Source organism: Podarcis tiliguerta (genome assembly GCF_965153285.1).
Source record: "Podarcis tiliguerta genome assembly, chromosome: 4".
Lineage (NCBI taxonomy): Eukaryota > Metazoa > Chordata > Lepidosauria > Squamata > Lacertidae > Podarcis > Podarcis tiliguerta.
In genome coordinates, this window is record NC_139537.1 from 23625548 (window position 1) to 23643087 (window position 17540).

Sequence of the window (17540 nt, forward strand, 5' to 3'; positions counted from 1 at the left end):
CTATTATCATCTATAATATTGCACTCTGTTAACAAGCACCTAAAGTATAGACTGACGGTTGGTCCAGATCAGCACAAGAAACACACACAAAATGCAGACAATACTAGACAAATCCAACATTTCTACCTCTTAAATCAAGACTGAAATTAATACTGTATTACAGGTTGCAATTTGAAAAGGTCTCTCAATGTACACCAGAATAATACTACTTTTCCACCTAATGGATCAGTGGAATTTCTTCTCCTGTTTTTACAAAAAAAAATTCACAGAAGTATAATTGTTTTCATTTTCAATATCCACCATGCAACTACCATTCCAATCATGCAAAGACAGATATGCAAACAACTCATCTTTCCAGAAAATCATTTGACTCATTTTATCACTACACACCTGCATGCTATTTTGCATTCCTTATGCAATCTAAAAGGAAGATCTGAAGAGAGGAAATGACTTTTCTACAGAAGATTTGTTTCTTCTACATTTTAACTGTAGAAGTGAACCACCCTTTCAAAGCACTTTTCCACCACTTCCTTTTGTCCTAACCACTATTTTAGTGTCTTTGCACAGATGCATGGAAAAACAATGCAAGGAGAACAAAATGGAAATTGTAAAATATCTACATATTTACTATCTACAACTCTACTTATGGATGAGCTTTAAATGTTGTAAAAATATTGGAAGTTGCCATAAGATAAATTATGGCAGGGGCAAACAGACTTCAGGCTTATGAGATCTGTTTTACTAGAACCCCAAGATCCACCAACCAGAGGAAGGTGCAAATTAGTCGTGGAGGTGGAGCAGCATACTCAGAATTAAGGAACACACTAAACTTAGGAATCTGTACGCATTACCAGAACTGAGCTCACAATCCTGTCACACACAAAGTATCCCTCCCCCCCCCTTTCTTTATCTCAACAGCCTAATTTAGAAAGGGGGGTAGCCTTATTGCCATTTTAAAGAACTGCAAGTCAGAATCCTTGTTGATCCACTGCAAATCACTCAGAGATATGTGGGAAGATCCCATTGCGTGCCCAGGCGGAACACCCCCCCCCCCGACCCCAGGAGCCACCTGGGTGGAATGAATGACTTGTAACAACATGTTATGGGATTAAAATTGGCTACAACTTTATTTAAACTTTCAAATGTAGTAAGACTTTGGCTTAGGAATTGGGTGTTTATCCCTCCTAGTCCCCAGGCGGGGATCTGAGGCACATCAGGGTTATCATATCTGTCTGGTGAGTGGGCTGGCTCTGGAAGACGTATGTTTACACAGAGAGGCCACCCCCTATTTCACCACAACACGGGGGGAGTGCACTGACAACTTATCAGTGTATGGCCAGTGACTCCCCACAACACAACCCCTTTAACGGGGAACTCTGGGAATTGGGCGGGGAGGCGTTTTGCTACGGGGAAGGCGAAACCTGCCAATGCAGGGAAAATGCCTTCAGGGTCCTTTAACAGCCACCATCGTAAGACCATAGCAGCGCCCGCATACCTGTAAAGAAGTGAACCTGCAATAAAGAGTATAAACAAAGGGAGGGTAGGGCGGGTGAAGCTCTTGAGCCGACTGAGAGCTCCCAAATAAGCTTTACCCACTTATGTACACAAAGAGCGGACTGGAGTGAAGACTACTCCTTCTTGGTTTGCTCTCTCTTGGCTCTGCCTCCGCCCTTCGCAACTGGATCATTTTGAACTGAGGTTTGGCAGGAACCTCAAAGGGCTGTGACAAACGGAGGTGGACCAGGAGCGCTCTGCCGGGAGTCTCTGAGGATTGGGGATGCTGGACGTGGGCATGCAAAGGGCGCCCTCCAGTTATGGGGGAGAATGGTTACACTTCTGCTCTCCCCTGCGATTAAGAGTTTGTAATAAAGGTAACCCTAGATTTTATAATTTTATTTCTTAGACTACTAAGACCACCTGAGGGGTTGAATGGAATCTCCTGCTACCACCTCTTAGGATTATAACATGATTCAGCCATGATAAATTGACACATCCTATGCCCTTTTAAAATGTGGTGGGGGGGGGGTTGGGGGGCGGGGGGGTTATTGGGTTGTTTTTACTTTGATTATATATTTTGTGCTTTTGTGCTTTTATATTTTGATTTTGTTTTGTGAACTGCCCTAAGACCTCCGGTTATTGGAGGCATATAAATTCTATTATTCTTATTATTAATACCATGATTCCTCTTGAAGTGTTAAACTAGCATAAACTTGCACTGTCACATGTGCCACATTATATTCATTCTGCACACATAAGAAATTTATATTTTATGCCATTGCTAAAGTTTGGAGATCTTTAAATCATAAAACTGTAGATCCTAACTTAATCGAATATTGGTATATTTGTTCTGGAAGCTAATTCTCATGAAAAAACCTGATAGACAAGTAACGTGAGCAAAGAACCAACAAAAAGTCAGATTTTCTGTAACTTGGTTCAATTTTATTTAATATGAACTTCAAAAAAAAATGGATACAGACCACCAACTTCTCACAGGGACTTATGGGAATATGTTTTTATTTATTATTTGTATTGTATTTGTTTGGCAAGATGTAGCACTCTTGAAGGCAGGAAGATGTTGTTTGTTCATTCTGAAAACAATAAAAATTGTTTAAAAAATAAATTAATATTTTAGTGTGGCAGCACCTACATTTTGGAACTCCCTGTGTACTAGGATCAGACAGAAATCTTCATTGTACTCTTTTAATAACTGCTTAAAAAATTTTTGTTCAGGCAAGCCTATCCAGACAAATAGAGCACTTCCATGTATTTCAATCTCTTTAGCTTACTGTAATTTTTAATTATCTTTTGAACATTTTAAATACATGTTTCAAATTGTATTTTAAAACAATTTTAAGTTTTAGTCTTTTTGTAAATTAGAGGTGTGGCATATAAATTTTATGAAATAATTCTCTAGAGAACTTGAAGGGCACAGGAAGTGAGATAGGAACTTTTTTGCTTTTTATCTGGATGTCCTGTTTATTGTTGTCTTTCTCTTTTATGAATAAATTGCAATATAATTTTTAATTAAGATACATGTCCTATTGCATCAGCTCAACTTATACACACAATCTTTACAAAGCTTTTATAAATCTATGTGCAGTTCCTAGTGGAACACTTTACTAATTCAAATTTGCTCATAATGAAAACTGTTGTGTATAAAACTAAGTATGAACCACATATTGTATAGCATTCACAAGTTTCTTCAGCTTCTTGATAAATATTCTTATAACCTTACAGAATTTATTTTTGAAATATGTCTTTAAGCAGTATTAGTATAAGTAATTAAAATCTGAAAAAACCACAAGTGAACCAGGGCTGTAACCATTACCATTCTGGAACATGAGTCAAGCAGAACAACCAGTAATCAAACACACACAAATGCTAGACTTTTGTTCAGCAATTACTCAGACAACAGTCCTACCTGAAAATCCCCAGAGAAGCTGTTGGGCTAAAATATAATGAAATGCATTTTAAGGAGGAAATGAAGATGATAATAATAATGACACATGGCAACTATGATGTGTGCCAGAGCAAACTGTAACTGCAGTGATTTGTCCATTCTTTTATACAGTGGTGCCCCGCAAGACGAATGCCTCGCAAGACGGAAAACCCGCTAGACGAAAGGGTTTTCCGTTTTGGAGGTGCTTCGCAAAACGAATTTGCTATGGGCTTGCTTCGCAAGACGAACATGTCTTGCGATTCCTGGGGTTTTTCCCCCTCCCCTCCCCCTTTTTCCCCAGCCCCTAAGCCGCTTAACAGCTGTTAGCTAAACCGCTTGACAGCTGATGGCTAAGCCGCCTAACAGCTGATCTAAGGCGCTTATCAGCTGATCTAAGCCGCTAATAGCCTTTTAGCAGCTAATCCGCTAATCCCTTAAGCCTTTAATAGCCGCTAATAGCCTTTTAGCAGCTAATCCGCTAATCCCTTAAACCTTTAATAGCCACTAAACCGCTAATAGCGCTAATCCGCTAATGGGCATGCGACGCAAGACGAAAAAAACCGCAAGATGAAGAGACCGGCGGAACGGATTCTTTTCGTCTTGCGAGGCACCACTGTATAAGGAAATGGCTGCTTTGGTTGGATAAAAGGGATTCTTCCATACGCACATTAACAATTTCTTTCAAATAACCAGAATGAAAATGTTCCTGTTATACTAAAGGAATGAGTGACCTTTTGTATATAGCAACAACTGTCGAAATCTCTGTTGCAGTTCTACTTTTATTCAGCATGTTGCATTATTATTGTATCAATGCATCTGTTATTTCTTTTGAAAGGTTTTTGTGCAAAGCTAGGCATAAATAAAGACAGTTCCTGTCAGAGTTTGCTAACTTTACTTCTACACAGAACACAAGAAAAATAAGGGTAGCACTCACTAGGATGTGGCTATTTTTCAATATTGTAATCTCAATATTGCATACTGAAGATCCGTACAAGTTGACATAAAGTGAGCCAGTTCTTCCCAGAAAAGTTTTAAATCTGAAGAATGTCTCACACATGATTTTTTTTGTCTATGTTGATCAACATGAACAACAGCACATACTAACTGTAGTAAACAATGGATATATATTTTTCCAAGAAGGATATTTGCTTCTAAATTTTCATTTTTTCTGATTCAGTAATAAACCTGACTCTCATGGATACATAAAATGATTATGGATCATTCAAAATTTCTTTTGAATTACAGTAGAGCTTCAGGTTACGTTGCCCCCGACTTACGTCGCTTGTGATGGGCGCAAACTCGGAAGTACTGGAACAGGTTACTTCTGGGTTTGCGGCGTTCACACATGCGCAGAAGCGCTAAATCGTGCCACGTGTGTGTGTGCGCAGACGCGACGCTTTGGGTTGCGGCGTTTTCGGGTTGCGGCGAGGCCTCTGGAACGGATCCCCACCGTAACCTGTGGTTCCACTGTATTTCATTCCTTTTGCCTTTACTTATGTCCATTCTTAAGTGTTTTGTGTCCTGATTAGCTTACAGGGTATGCGTTTTAGTGGACGGTACTTGTGTCATGTTAAGCCATATAAACATAGTTTACCTCTGCTTTTGGCAGCATCTTTCAAAGCAGCCAGAACTTGTGGCTTCAGATCATCAGCAAGTAATCTTCCTTCAAGACCTGGGAAGAGGGACCTAGTATGTCATTAAAAAGAGAGTGTTGATCATCCATATAACTTGTGTCATTTTTCAAAGGCACAAATACTGTAAATGTAGTACTATTATCCATTTTATCCATTAAATTTTTAGCAAATAAGAAGTTCTTATCCTCTCCATGTTCCATCCCAAGCAAATGATTACGGTATACCTCAGCTAAGATTGTGCAGCAAGACAGCCCCACTGTGGCCACACACCTCACAAAAAACACCATTGTGTCACACCTCTCCTAGGAGGAATAGCAACTCTTAGAGAGGGGAAGCAACTACTATTGAGACTGCAGCACAGGGTTGGGGGAGACAATTAAAACCCTCCCCTCATATACCACAGTCAATCCCTGGCCACCAGCCATAGACAAGTGGAATGCATTCATGATTTTCTAGTATTGTCTAGTGGGTAGGCAAGTACATTAGAAGATGCTTACTAAGCATGCATGGGAATATGGTCATAAAAATGTGCTGCATCTGAGTATGTGGCCAAATGCCAAACCACAGCCTCCATTCCCAGCTCACAAAAGGAAGACATGCAAAGTTCTATGACTCCATTGTACAGAACTGTATATGTTATACTCTGTGAACTATACAGAGCAACATTTAAATAAAAAATTTACACCATTATAAAATATGCTATAAAATGCATGTTATACCTTGGGAAATTTTCTGAAGTTATGTAAATTGCATCCTGATCTGATGTAGATGAAGAGAATGAAATAAAATTCCCATTTTGTAATGGTAAAAGCTCCAGTCCAATAAGCTCACTGTAGTTTCCATCACTAAGCACAAAATCTAAGACATGAAGCTTTTCATCAGCTGGCCCCTTGTGTCCAGATTGCCTTAATACTTGCCGCACTGTACCAGGAGTCACTTTTTTCACAGGTTTTGTACTAGAAACAATCAAGTCAACTGCATTAGCAATATTGTCTGGTACCTTAGCAACCTCTTTCCCCGAGCCCTGGAGGTAGTTTAGCACAGCTTGGGTGTATTCCAAACTCTCATCCATTTCTGAAAAATATACCTCCTCAACCTTTATCCAGTTATCAGTGATGGAGTAAATAACTTCATTCTGGAACAATTCATTCAAAAGAGGTTCTATAATTGGCTGCCAGTGAACTTTTGTTTTGTTTTTTTGTGGCCATAATCTATAAATTCTCTCAGCTGACAGTGGGAAATCTGAATTCTTTTCTGTCTCCATTCGTTTAATTGCTTCCAATACGAGGGTTGCATAGGCTTTGGGGACCACATTGGCCACAAGCAGCTCATTCCACAGGGCTGCTGGATCTCGCCACTGATCAAGCTCTCGCCATTTGATACTTCTTCTGTTATCAGTAAGGCCAAAAAACCCACTCACGTGAACTGGAAGTCCTGTCTTACTTTCCTCGCCAGGAGGTAATGGAAGAAAACAAAATGCCCTTCCTGAAAACTGTGCTGCAGCTCCTTTTCCCTCTCCATCACTTGATAAAGACATTGCTATGCCAATAGTTGGAATATACTTCAAGTCATCAGCCAAAGAGTCCAATTCATTGCATATTCCTCGTCCTCCAACACTGTTACATACCAACCACGATGTCTTCTGTGCATCTTTAACACACTCATCTTCTAAAACTATGTTTATGTGGTATGTCACACATGTTATACTATTACTCGGAACACCTTTACAATATTGGCTTATGGCATTTCCCAGAATCTTGATAGAGTTGGGTCTTTCGTGCTTCAGAGCTTTATTCTCACTGGCAGTGACTCTAAATATTAGTCGCTCAGTCCCATCAGCTTCCCTAACGTGTAATGAGACATCTTGTACACTTTTAAGGAAGAGGAGTACTGTATCTGCATCCGCTCTGAAGGATTCAAATAATTCAAGAACCTTTTCCTTGTTGTACAGATTGCTACTTAACTGGGAAGGCTGCTGGCGAAGAGGGAAACGAAAAAATGTACCAGGGAAATGACCAGTATTGAAGGTTTCCTTAGTGCTTCCAAACACACCAACGAAAGGCTTAAACTGGTCTGTCAACTCATTAATTTCTTTGATGTCTTCCTTTAGATTCCAACATTGACCTGATTCATGGGGTCCAAAAAGTGTTTGATGAGGGTCCAGCATTCCAATTTGGTCACCACTGAATATACTAGGAACATCTACAAAATAGAAGCAAAAAAATATGAACAGCTTGTTTACAAGTCTACAACAACAAAAGCCTTAAAATCCCTTCAATTATTACATATACAACAATCTAACACATACATTAAATTAAGTAGGAAAAGAAGAAACCACTACTAAAAACAGGAAAATTAAACACCACAGAACCCCCAGTCTTCCTCCAATGCTCAGGAGACAAAAATTCTACAAAGCACCAAATAAATGTTTTAAATGAAACTACTTTTGGCAGACTTTTCTTCCCTTTATACAAGCTCATACTTAAACAAATTTTAAACTTGGAGCGAGCCTTAAAGGTAAAGGTAAAGGTAAAGGTAAAGGTACCCCTGCCCGTACGGGCCAGTCTTGACAGACTCTAGGGTTGTGCGCTCATCTCACTCTAGAGGCCAGGAGCCAGCGCTGTCGAAGACACTTCCGGGTCACGTGGCCAGCGTGACAAAGCTGCTCTGGCGAGCCAGCGCAGCACACACAGAAACGCCGTTTACCTTCCCGCTAGTAAGCGGTCCCTATTTATCTACTTGCACCCGGGGGTGCTTTCGAACTGCTAGGCTGGCAGGCGCTGGGACCGAGCAGTGGGAGCGCACCCCGCCGCGGGGATTCGAACCGCCGACCATGCGATCAGCAAGTCCTAGGCACTGAGGTTTTACCCACAGCGCCACCCGCGTCCCTGGAGCGAGCCTTAAGTGAATGCAAAGATGGTGTTCACCCCCCCCCCATGCAACATTAATGCTGCAGCATAAAAAAATGCATTGTAACTACCTGTAATGTGATAAACTGAATTAAAACCAATTCCAAATCTTCCAACTTTAAGAGGATCATCTTTCTTTCTGCTTCTTGCTATCTCCTGAATTCCATGCCAGTCTTCGGGGGTAAAAACTGCATTGTTGAATACATAAAGTGCAGGACCTAAGGGGGGGGGGGGGAGAGACATGGTAAATGTAAAAATATAGGCTCATTTGGAAACAGCATAGATATTTAGATATTTAGAATTAAATTACTGAGTACTATAAAGAATATTGATACAAACGGAAACTGACTTTAACCCCAACTGATTCTATAATTCTGGGCTAGTCTTACATATTTTAAAGATCCAACACTTGTTTCTAACTCATTTCCATGATAAACCTAACTAGCAACAGCACAGATCGATTAAATGGTAGTTTAAGCCTAGAGTCAATTATCTTGAGCCACAAACTGATACAACTGGATTACTAACCAGATAACTCTTTTTGAAAGCCAAATGTTAATTGTAAGCCTAGCTGCAATGTTTGAGTTAGCTATGCTCCTCAGTATATCACTACTCCACAAGAAAACTAATAATTCAGGAAGAAAATTAGATATGGAAAAGATAACTTACCCTGATACTGTGCCATGTCTTTAGACCACAGAGACTCTGTCCCATACTGAGTCTCATCATACAGAAACTTAACTTCTGTGGCACCAGCATCTTCTGCATTTTGAATCAATTCCTGAAAACAAAACAAATATTGAGAGCTATGTAATAACATGCAATAATTAACAAATGGGATTAAACAACATCCGCAGATATTCTACTTGACCGCTGTATTCGCCTCTGCTTGTGATGGAGTGATTAGATGCAATATAGACTAAGATACAACATAGCGGAAGACGGTGGTGTTAATATCTCATTCAAGTTCCAAATGTTTCAATTACTTTTTGTTAAAGGCATTATTCCCATGCTGGTCAAGCATACTTAAGGGCAATATATAGCTAACATATATTTTTTGTGTAAATTATAAGCATTTCAAATTCTGAGATTCTTATCTTATGTGGAACCTATATAGTGACACCTCCTTAAACTACCATATACAGTGGTACCTCGGGTTAAGAACTTAATTTGTTCCGGAGGTCCGTTCTTAACCTGAAACTGTTCTTAAACTGAGGTACCACTTTAGCTAATCGGGCCTCCCGCTGCTGCCACTGCATGATTTCTGTTCTCATCCTGAAGCAAAGTTCTTAACCTGAGGTACTATTTCTGGGTTAGCAGAGTCTGTAACCTGAAGCGTCTGTAACCTGAGGTACCACTGTATATACAAGTATAAAATTTGTCAACAAAACTATAAGCACAGTTCAAATACAACAAAAAGCAATGGTTTTTTCAATAAGAAGCTAAGCAAAAGCAAGCCTCAGGCTTCCAAGTATCCCACTCTTCTTACCCTGTTCTTCACTTAAGAGGGGAAGACATTACAAACTCCAGCTCCTGTCAATAAATCATGATCTAATATATTGATTGGCACACATACACAAAACTAACCCCATGGTTTGGACAAACCATAGTTTCCCATGAACAGTTGAATCATGGTGTACTGTAAAATAACAAACGGAAGTTTCTAATTTCCGTTTAAACCAGGAGGAAAAACAGAACCAATAATGTTATTCAGTACCCCAGTTCCATATTTAAAAATGTGCAAAGCACTGTTCGTTAACATATTTATAGCAAGGTATTGTTTTTCTTACTTTAAAATGTTTTCCTTACTTTAATTTCCTTGAATTCCTTATTTTAAAATATGTTGTTACACTGTACCTTAAGAATCTGTCCTCCTTCTGGATATCTTCTTAAAATATCTTTAAGGAAATCAACAAGTGGTGGAGTTGTTTGTCCAAAACGACCTAGAAATGCAGAAGAAGCAAAATGTCATGTACTTGTTTTAGGGAGAAAAGACACCTAATTGTTACTCTTCAGGACACTACTGCAAATATTAGTTTCAGGTTTGTATGGCAGATTGTTAATTCATAGATTACAGGCTAGGAATGTAACATTATAAACTGATGAAAAGGATAAAATTGCTGAAATTTTTTTGAAAGAAAAATGTATGTCTTAAATCATTCGCACTATAAGATAAATTGAGTCATACAGGAATCTACACTGCAATTTTTTCCTTTAGATAGAAATCTGCTTTTGTAATTTGTTTTGAAAATGAATATATGCAGAGATGAAAAATAGTAAAAAAGAGGAGAAATGAGAGATGCAAGGGTAAAGGGAAGATTTATTGTAATTTACTATACCTCCTCCTTTTAGGCCCTTTGACAAAAGATTTAGAAATACATGATTCTGAGAAGTCTGAAGGTCCCCAACCTCAACACAGTCTGATAACTGAAAGGGAAAGGGTTTTTTTAATGTTGTGCATTCTTAAATATGCAATGTATCAAAAGTATATAAACTGCTTCAACCTGTGAAGACAACCAGTCAACAAATGACCACATGTGCTGCCATAAATATTTATCAGGATATATTTATCAGGCATAGGGAATTTCTGGCCTCTGGATCAAACTGGGCCCAGTAAGGGTCCTAATTTGGCCTATGGGGCTGTCTTCCCACATATTACATAATAAAAGGAAAGCTTTCTTCTTCATCAGTGTAAGTTGCTTCAATAAAATATATAATTGTATCTATTTATATGAAATACAGTTGCATATAATTTGAATCAGAGCAGATCCTCATTATTGTAAACATCATCTACACTTTTAAAGAAATTCAAAGACATGCTTTCTTGAAATATGAAGCACCAGCTCCAAAGCATCAGTTCTAAAAATCTGGGCCCTCAATCAATACACCTTAAGATTTGAATAACTCTCCCCCAGCCATCACAAGTTTTCTGGCTATATCTAACACTATGCAAGCAGCATTATACTCACACAAAAATACATCTTCTTCCTCTTCTCTCCCCATGCCCACGCCCACCCAAGTCTGCTCCAGAAGATACCCCAACCTTCTGGAGCAGATTTTGAGGGTGCACAGAGGGCTGCACAGGAGATCGGTTCCATTAGGCACACAGAAACCAGACCCACCAGCACATCACAAACTACCCTAACAAATGACTTGATGTCCAGGTCTCTTAAAACTATGTGAGGAAGGTTCATAGCTCAATGGCACAGCATCTGCTATGTGTGCAAATGTTTAATTCTCAGCATGCCCAAGTAGGGCTGGGAATGTCTCCTATCTGAAATCCTGGGGCGTTGCTGCTAGTCAGTGTGGACAATATTGAGCAACACTGACCAATGGTCTGATTCAGTACTAAACAGCTTTTCCTATGTTCCTAGCCAATTTGATATATTAAGATGAAACACAAGGAGGAAGGTTGGGCTCAAGTTTTTAGGGAATTATATGCTGAAATCAGAATCAACCATAATTGAAATATACTCCTTACTAATACAACAATTTATAATTTAGCTAATCTGTCAATTAATGCTTTCCTGTATTTCTCAGAAGGAAAGTAACCATTTCAAGACTACTTCAAAAAGGGTATCTGGAAGCTTTCCAGAAGACTAAGGAAGCTTACCTCTCTTCCCTTGTGGTAGAGACACTGCTCAGCTACAGGAAAACCCGTCTCTGGATAAATTAACTCTTTTATGGATGCCACAGACACTGAAGAAGGCACCTCAAACGTCCTGCAGCCCACATAGTCATGAAGCACAGTCACTGTGGCTGTCCTACACCAAAAATAAAGGAGAAGGCATCTTATTTGAATGAATGGAGAAAGGAAACAGCAATACAAAGCCAAGCAGAGCTAGGTATCCTTTCTTATTAGAACCTTATTAGAACCTCTTATGTTCATAGGTGTATCACCTATGAACTACTAAAACCATCCAAGGTAGCGGCCCTCATCACATGCTGTAGTAATTAAAGTATTCTATGCACTGTGTGAATAAGTATCTCTTTCTACCTGTCATAAACCTATTTTCAATCAATTTCACTGAATGACTCTAATATTATCAAAAAGGGGTTACAAAGTCTGCTCCTTAAATTATGAATTTTTTTAAGGAGCAGAATTTGTAACCCCTTTTTGATAATATTAGAGTCATTCATGGGATGCGGGTGGCGCTGTGGGTAAAAGCCTCAGCGCCTAGGGCTTGCCGATCGAAAGGTCGGCGGTTCGAATCCCCGCGGCGGGGTGCGCTCCCGTTGTTCGGTCCCAGCGCCTGCCAACCTAGCAGTTCGAAAGCACTCCCGGGTGCAAGTAGATAAATAGGGACCGCTTACTAGCGGGAAGGTAAACGGCGTTTCCGTGTGCGGCTCTGACTTGCCAGAGCAGCGATGTCATGCTGGCCACGTGACCCGGAAGTGTCTTCGGACAGCGCTGGCCCCCGGCCTCCTTGAGTGAGATGGGCGCACAACCCTAGAGTCTGTCAAGACTGGCCCGTAAGGGCAGGGGTACCTTTACCTTTAAATTATGAATGTTCAGAATCCTACAGCCGCTGAACTCCACAGCTGTTTACCAAAGCACCAAAAGTGTTTGTTTTTCTTTGCAGGAAAGATGCCCTAACCCTTGATCACTTTAGCAGCTATTTTTGTACCTTCTTCAGTTTTATGAAATCCTTTTGAAACAGAGCACAAAGGCTGTATTCTAACAGTGGTACATCATGGTTATATGTTACAGATTGCCTTCAACTAACTTTTGCTATGAGTAGAGTAGAAATTAATAGCCATGATTAACTTAGCTATATTAATTTCAATGGGACTACTCTAGGTAAAAGTCAGTTGATGAAAACCTATATCGTTATGATAACTGTCTTCTTTAAGTTTCCTTCTTAAGAATTACTTTAACTGGCCCTTACACTACCATAATACACCATGTGCAAAATCTGGTCTTTTAAATTTCAGCAGTGCCCTGTGCGAGGCCAAAATTTGGCACCACCCTACTTCTCAGCTTCCGTTGTGCTCTACAGTGGTACCTTGGGTTACATCTGCTTCAGGTTACAGACGCTTCAGGTTACAGACTCTGCTAACCCAGAAATAGTACCTCGGGTTAAGAACTTTGCTTCAGGATAAGAACAGAAATCGTGCTCCGGCACCGCAGCGGCAGCAGAAGGCCCCATTAGCTAAAGTAGTGCTTCAGGTTAAGAACAGTTTCAGGTTAAGAACGGACCTCTGGAACGAATTAAGTACTTAACCCGAGGTACCACTGTATTCACTACCTTATGGTTGTGATGCCCTGTGATGCCCCTTATGCTCAGCACCCTGTCCTGCTGCCCAACCAAGAATGGGATACTCAGCAAGTCCTGTGTCAAGCTAGAAGTTTGACACACTTATAGCAGCAGAAGCATTCTTGGTCCACTGCCAATAACGTCAGCTGCACGAAGCACACATGGAAAGTGAGGGTTGTAAGGTGTGTGTGGATGCTCACACCTCTGCACGGGATAAACAAGGCAGAAAGGGAGGCAGGCAGGCACACGATCGACATTCACTATCCATCGCGTCTGCGGCCCGTGAAAGCTCACGACACAACCAAGCTGCAAGACTGCAAGGCACCACGCGGGACCCGTGTGTGTGGTGTGTGCTTTCCGCCCCCCTAGCACGACACGTGTAGAACAATCCTAGTTCCCACTCCATCCTGAGCAAAAAGAGGGTCAGGGAGAGCCTCGCGGGGGCAGAGAGGAGCCAGCCGACCCCCGACCCACCCCTTTCTCCCTCGCCCCGAGGCGCACAGCCCGCGCGCCGCCCGGCCTCACTCACATGCCCCGCCGCCTCCTCCGCGCCAGCCAGGCCCGCTCCGTCCGTGACAGGCAGCTCGAAGCGGCGCCGCTCGCGCCCGCCAGATTAGAAAAAGACCGTTAGCCGCGACGCCTGCCAGGCCTATCTCTCTCTCAGCCCGCCTCCTCCTCCTCCTGGCGACGCCGGTTCCGCACATGGGGAAGGGGTGGGGACTTGCCCTGAGGAGGACGGGCAGCAACCGTCGGCGGAGGGAGGCGCGAGGCTACTCTCCGCCGCAGGGGAGGGACGAAGGAAGGGAGGAGGGAAAAGCTGGCGGGTGCTGCCGCCGCCGAGGAGGGTCGAGTGGCGAAGGGGCGGGGAGGGCCGGCAAACGCAGGATGAGAGCGAGAGCCCCGTCCCCGCAGACTGAGCCGCAGACGCTTCACTAAAAACAATAGTAACCGTGGCGAGAAATCTCCTCACGAAGCGCTCGCCCTGCGGCGCGGCGTGCGCAGAGGACCCACGCCCTCGTCCCCCCTGAACAAAGGCGGGAAATGCGCGCGCAGACGCTGCCGCATACAGAGCACAGGCCTTTGGTCCGTGTAGCCCCGTGTTGTCCATCCTGGCTGGCAGTAGCACTCCAGCGTTTTGAGGCAGGGGGTCTCTCTCAACCCCACTAGGGAGATACCAAGCGAGGGTTGAGCCAGAGACCTGGATGCAAAGGTGATGCTTTACCCTTCCAGAACCCTCCTTACTGCAGGCACCCCACTTTCTTCTCAGAAAGTGGCTTCTGCCTCTGCTCTGACAAATGCTCCTGTCACCACAGGGAGCTCCTTAATTGCAGCAGGAACATTTTTTAAAAGCCTTCTTTTCATGAGGGTGTACATGGAAATTGCCCTGCTAGCAACTCTACCCAGGACTACCACTGACAAAAGGACAGTATTTCTTTTTTCAGTTCAGTATCTAGACATCTTTGCAGATATTTGGTGGTGGGAGTAGTGTGCAAGTTTCAAAACCTTGAGCATGTTTATTCAGAAGTAAATATGGGAAAGGGGCATAACTCAGGGGCAGAGCATCTGCTTTGAATGCAGAAGAACCCAGGTTCAATCCTGGCCATCTCCAAATAGGGCCAGGAGAGACCCCAGTCTGGAGAGGTGCTGCCTGTCAGTGTGGACAATACTAAGCTAGATGACCCAGTCTTTTGACTTGGTATGAGCTATGAGGGCTCAAAGGCAGCTTCCTATGTTCTTGAGTAAGCCCCAGTATCAACCTGCATCCTTGGCAAGTGCTGCCCTAGAAAGAGCACAATTCTGAAACAATTCAGACAAGGGGCAGCAATATCTTTGTACATACAGTATATGAGCCATTTTAAGTTAACTTTAATGTGCTTTTTTGCACTCTTGTGCATATACCCCCCATATAGAAACACATTATCATGAATTATGAACTGTCAATACCACTTTTGAAACTAAAAACATGTCAAAGGGTAGGGGCACTAATCCTTACTGGAGCAAATGGTACGTACAGTACATTAATTTTCACTCTCTTCAAAAATCACATCCTTGGTCAGGACCTTGACTGCAGCACATCATTCCAAAGTTCACATCACATTAATTAATTCCCACCACTTGACTCCATACTTAAAACCACTCTTTCTGAGCAAGCATGCACAATTTTATTCCATTCATATAACTGCAAAAGAAATACATAATCTTTTCAATCTTGCTTTTGAAAAATGTTAGGCATTCTTAATCCAAAATACAGGATCTTATTTTGAAAATACAATTAGGTCTTTCAAAAAGACATTTAAAATTTGAAATACTGATACATCATTTCTATGTTTGCAAACGTAAAAACACTATTTTTTTACTAACATTCCCTTTTTGACCTAAGAAAGAGTAATTTCAATGGCCAATCTTTCTAGTGTATCCCCACCCCAAAAAGTAGATTGTAATATTAAAAACAAGTTGCGGGTGTTTTTACCTTCTCACAAATAATACTTTAAGCCTAATTTTAAAAAATCTAAGTGAAACCCCAAAGGAATTAAAGTAAGTAGAATGTGATTTCCTGAGCTGGAATTTGTCCAAGTCACTGAATGGAACAAAGAAACTAATTCATATGAATTGCCATGGGATTTAACATGAACACAAGTGACCAAGCATCTGAGTGTTGTCTTGAATAAAAGCAATTGTAAAGCTCATGCTTTATAGAAAGCTTTATAAAGTGGTTAACAGTCAGATCAATTAATAGGCAGTCTTTATAAGGGTGTAAAATGGACTAAGAAAACTGCTGAATACAATGCAAGGGAATACATTCTGGGATTCTATAATGATGATACTGTTTTATGCACATCAGACTCAGTTAATGCTGGAAGGTTATTGAGTACAGAATTGGAGACCCTTTTTAATGTCTCTGGACTTAAGGTAAATTTTCAGAAATCAAAAGTAACATTCTTCCATACTCCCCCACAACTTAAGAAAACTTTATCCAAAATACCTTTTACTTATGGTCACCTAAGCAATACACATTACTATACATAATATCTGTAAAAATTGTAATAATTTTGGTATACAGGCGGCAACCATCATTCCGCTTCCATTCTCCCCTCTTCTGGGTTCAAAAGGAGCCATGAATCGGCAGTCGTGTTATCAGGACACGTGCAAAGTGGTTACCACCTGTGTACACTTCGACACAACTTTGACACAACTTTGTTAAAGTATTCAGAAACGTTTTTCCAAGTGCTTATTGGTTTTTGGTTTTGGTTTTATGTAATTGTTGCATGTCATATGCTCTAATGTAAGCAAAGATAACTCAATGCAACAATGTTAAGCAGTTTAAAGATGCAAATTAATAAAAAAATAGGTCACAAAAATAAAACAAACTGCTGAATAGATCAATCAGCTCTACACTGCATTGTATATGTTTAGTATCATGTTTGTAATGGACAGCATTCTACACTTGGATCCATGTTCAGCAAAGAAGAGCAAATCTCTCCAACTACCAACCTACCCAATCAGAGGAAAATGAGTAAGTAACCACGGGTTCTTTTCTTAGCACACCCACTGATTTCCTGTGCCATACTAAGAATGCCATGATTTTCTGTCCAAAGTCCTTGATTAAAGCTGGAATCATGTGCACAGTGTCTTGTGAATCCCCCTTTCTTCTCTCACCTATTAGCTCTGATAAGGTTGAGATGGAATTGAGAGGATGGGGGGGGGGGGGAGAGGGAGTACTTGAACTGATGGGGGCTTCTGTTCCCGCCTCCCTATCTGGCAGATTTTAGAGCTGACAGCTCAGATTTTCTTTACACAATGCAGGAGTACCACACATGCCCTTCAAGTGGTGGATTCAAAGATTTTTCTCCCTGTTGCATTATTTTGCAGTGTTAACAGAGTAGGTCCAGAAGAGCCAGCCATAGATCCCTCTTGCTGGCAACTATTTAAAGTCTCAGCAATTCAGAAAACAGATCAATATTTTAGTTCAAAAGTAAGATACTTGATAGCCCAATTATTGCTTGTATTCAGACATTTTGGAGTACTTAGAAGAGTTTATAAAGAACAGAATATGAAACAAAGTGTGTGTGTTCTTGTTGTTGAGAAAATGCCAAGTACAAGAAGTACACATACCCAGGGCTGAAGTAATATACATAAATGCAACAGGGATGGATGAAAGAATGCTCCCACCCCTCCCAATAACTATTTCAAATGCAAAGGTACCCTAATTTATAGATATTCATTTAATGACCTGCTCCTTTAAGACTTAAAGTGTGCCGGCCACTGTCGTGGAAATTAAACATCTTGAATCACTAACTTG

The 17540-nt window shown here is 41.2% G+C and overlaps 1 protein-coding gene across 6 annotated transcripts in view; it reads right to left on the bottom strand.

Annotated features, from left to right (window-relative positions):
* SACS (sacsin molecular chaperone) overlaps window positions 1–17540 on the bottom strand; it is a 55909-nt gene that overhangs the window by 15050 nt on the left and 23319 nt on the right. For 2 of the 6 annotated variants that reach the window (XM_083435936.1, XM_083435935.1), the window contains exons 2-9: window positions 11596–11746; window positions 10322–10409; window positions 9840–9925; window positions 8652–8763; window positions 8054–8200; window positions 5793–7275; window positions 5034–5125; window positions 3422–3448 (exon numbers count right to left, since the gene is read on the bottom strand). In XM_083435936.1, coding sequence (XP_083292062.1) covers window positions 3422–3448; window positions 5034–5125; window positions 5793–7275; window positions 8054–8200; window positions 8652–8763; window positions 9840–9925; window positions 10322–10409; window positions 11596–11746 — 2186 coding nt within the window. Of the gene's footprint in view, window positions 1–2417; window positions 2589–3421; window positions 3449–5033; window positions 5126–5792; window positions 7276–8053; window positions 8201–8651; window positions 8764–9839; window positions 9926–10321; window positions 10410–11595; window positions 11747–13769; window positions 14289–17540 lie in introns of those variants that run through there. The other 4 variants (XM_083435938.1, XM_083435939.1, XM_083435940.1 and 1 more) reach the window with 4 other exon arrangements.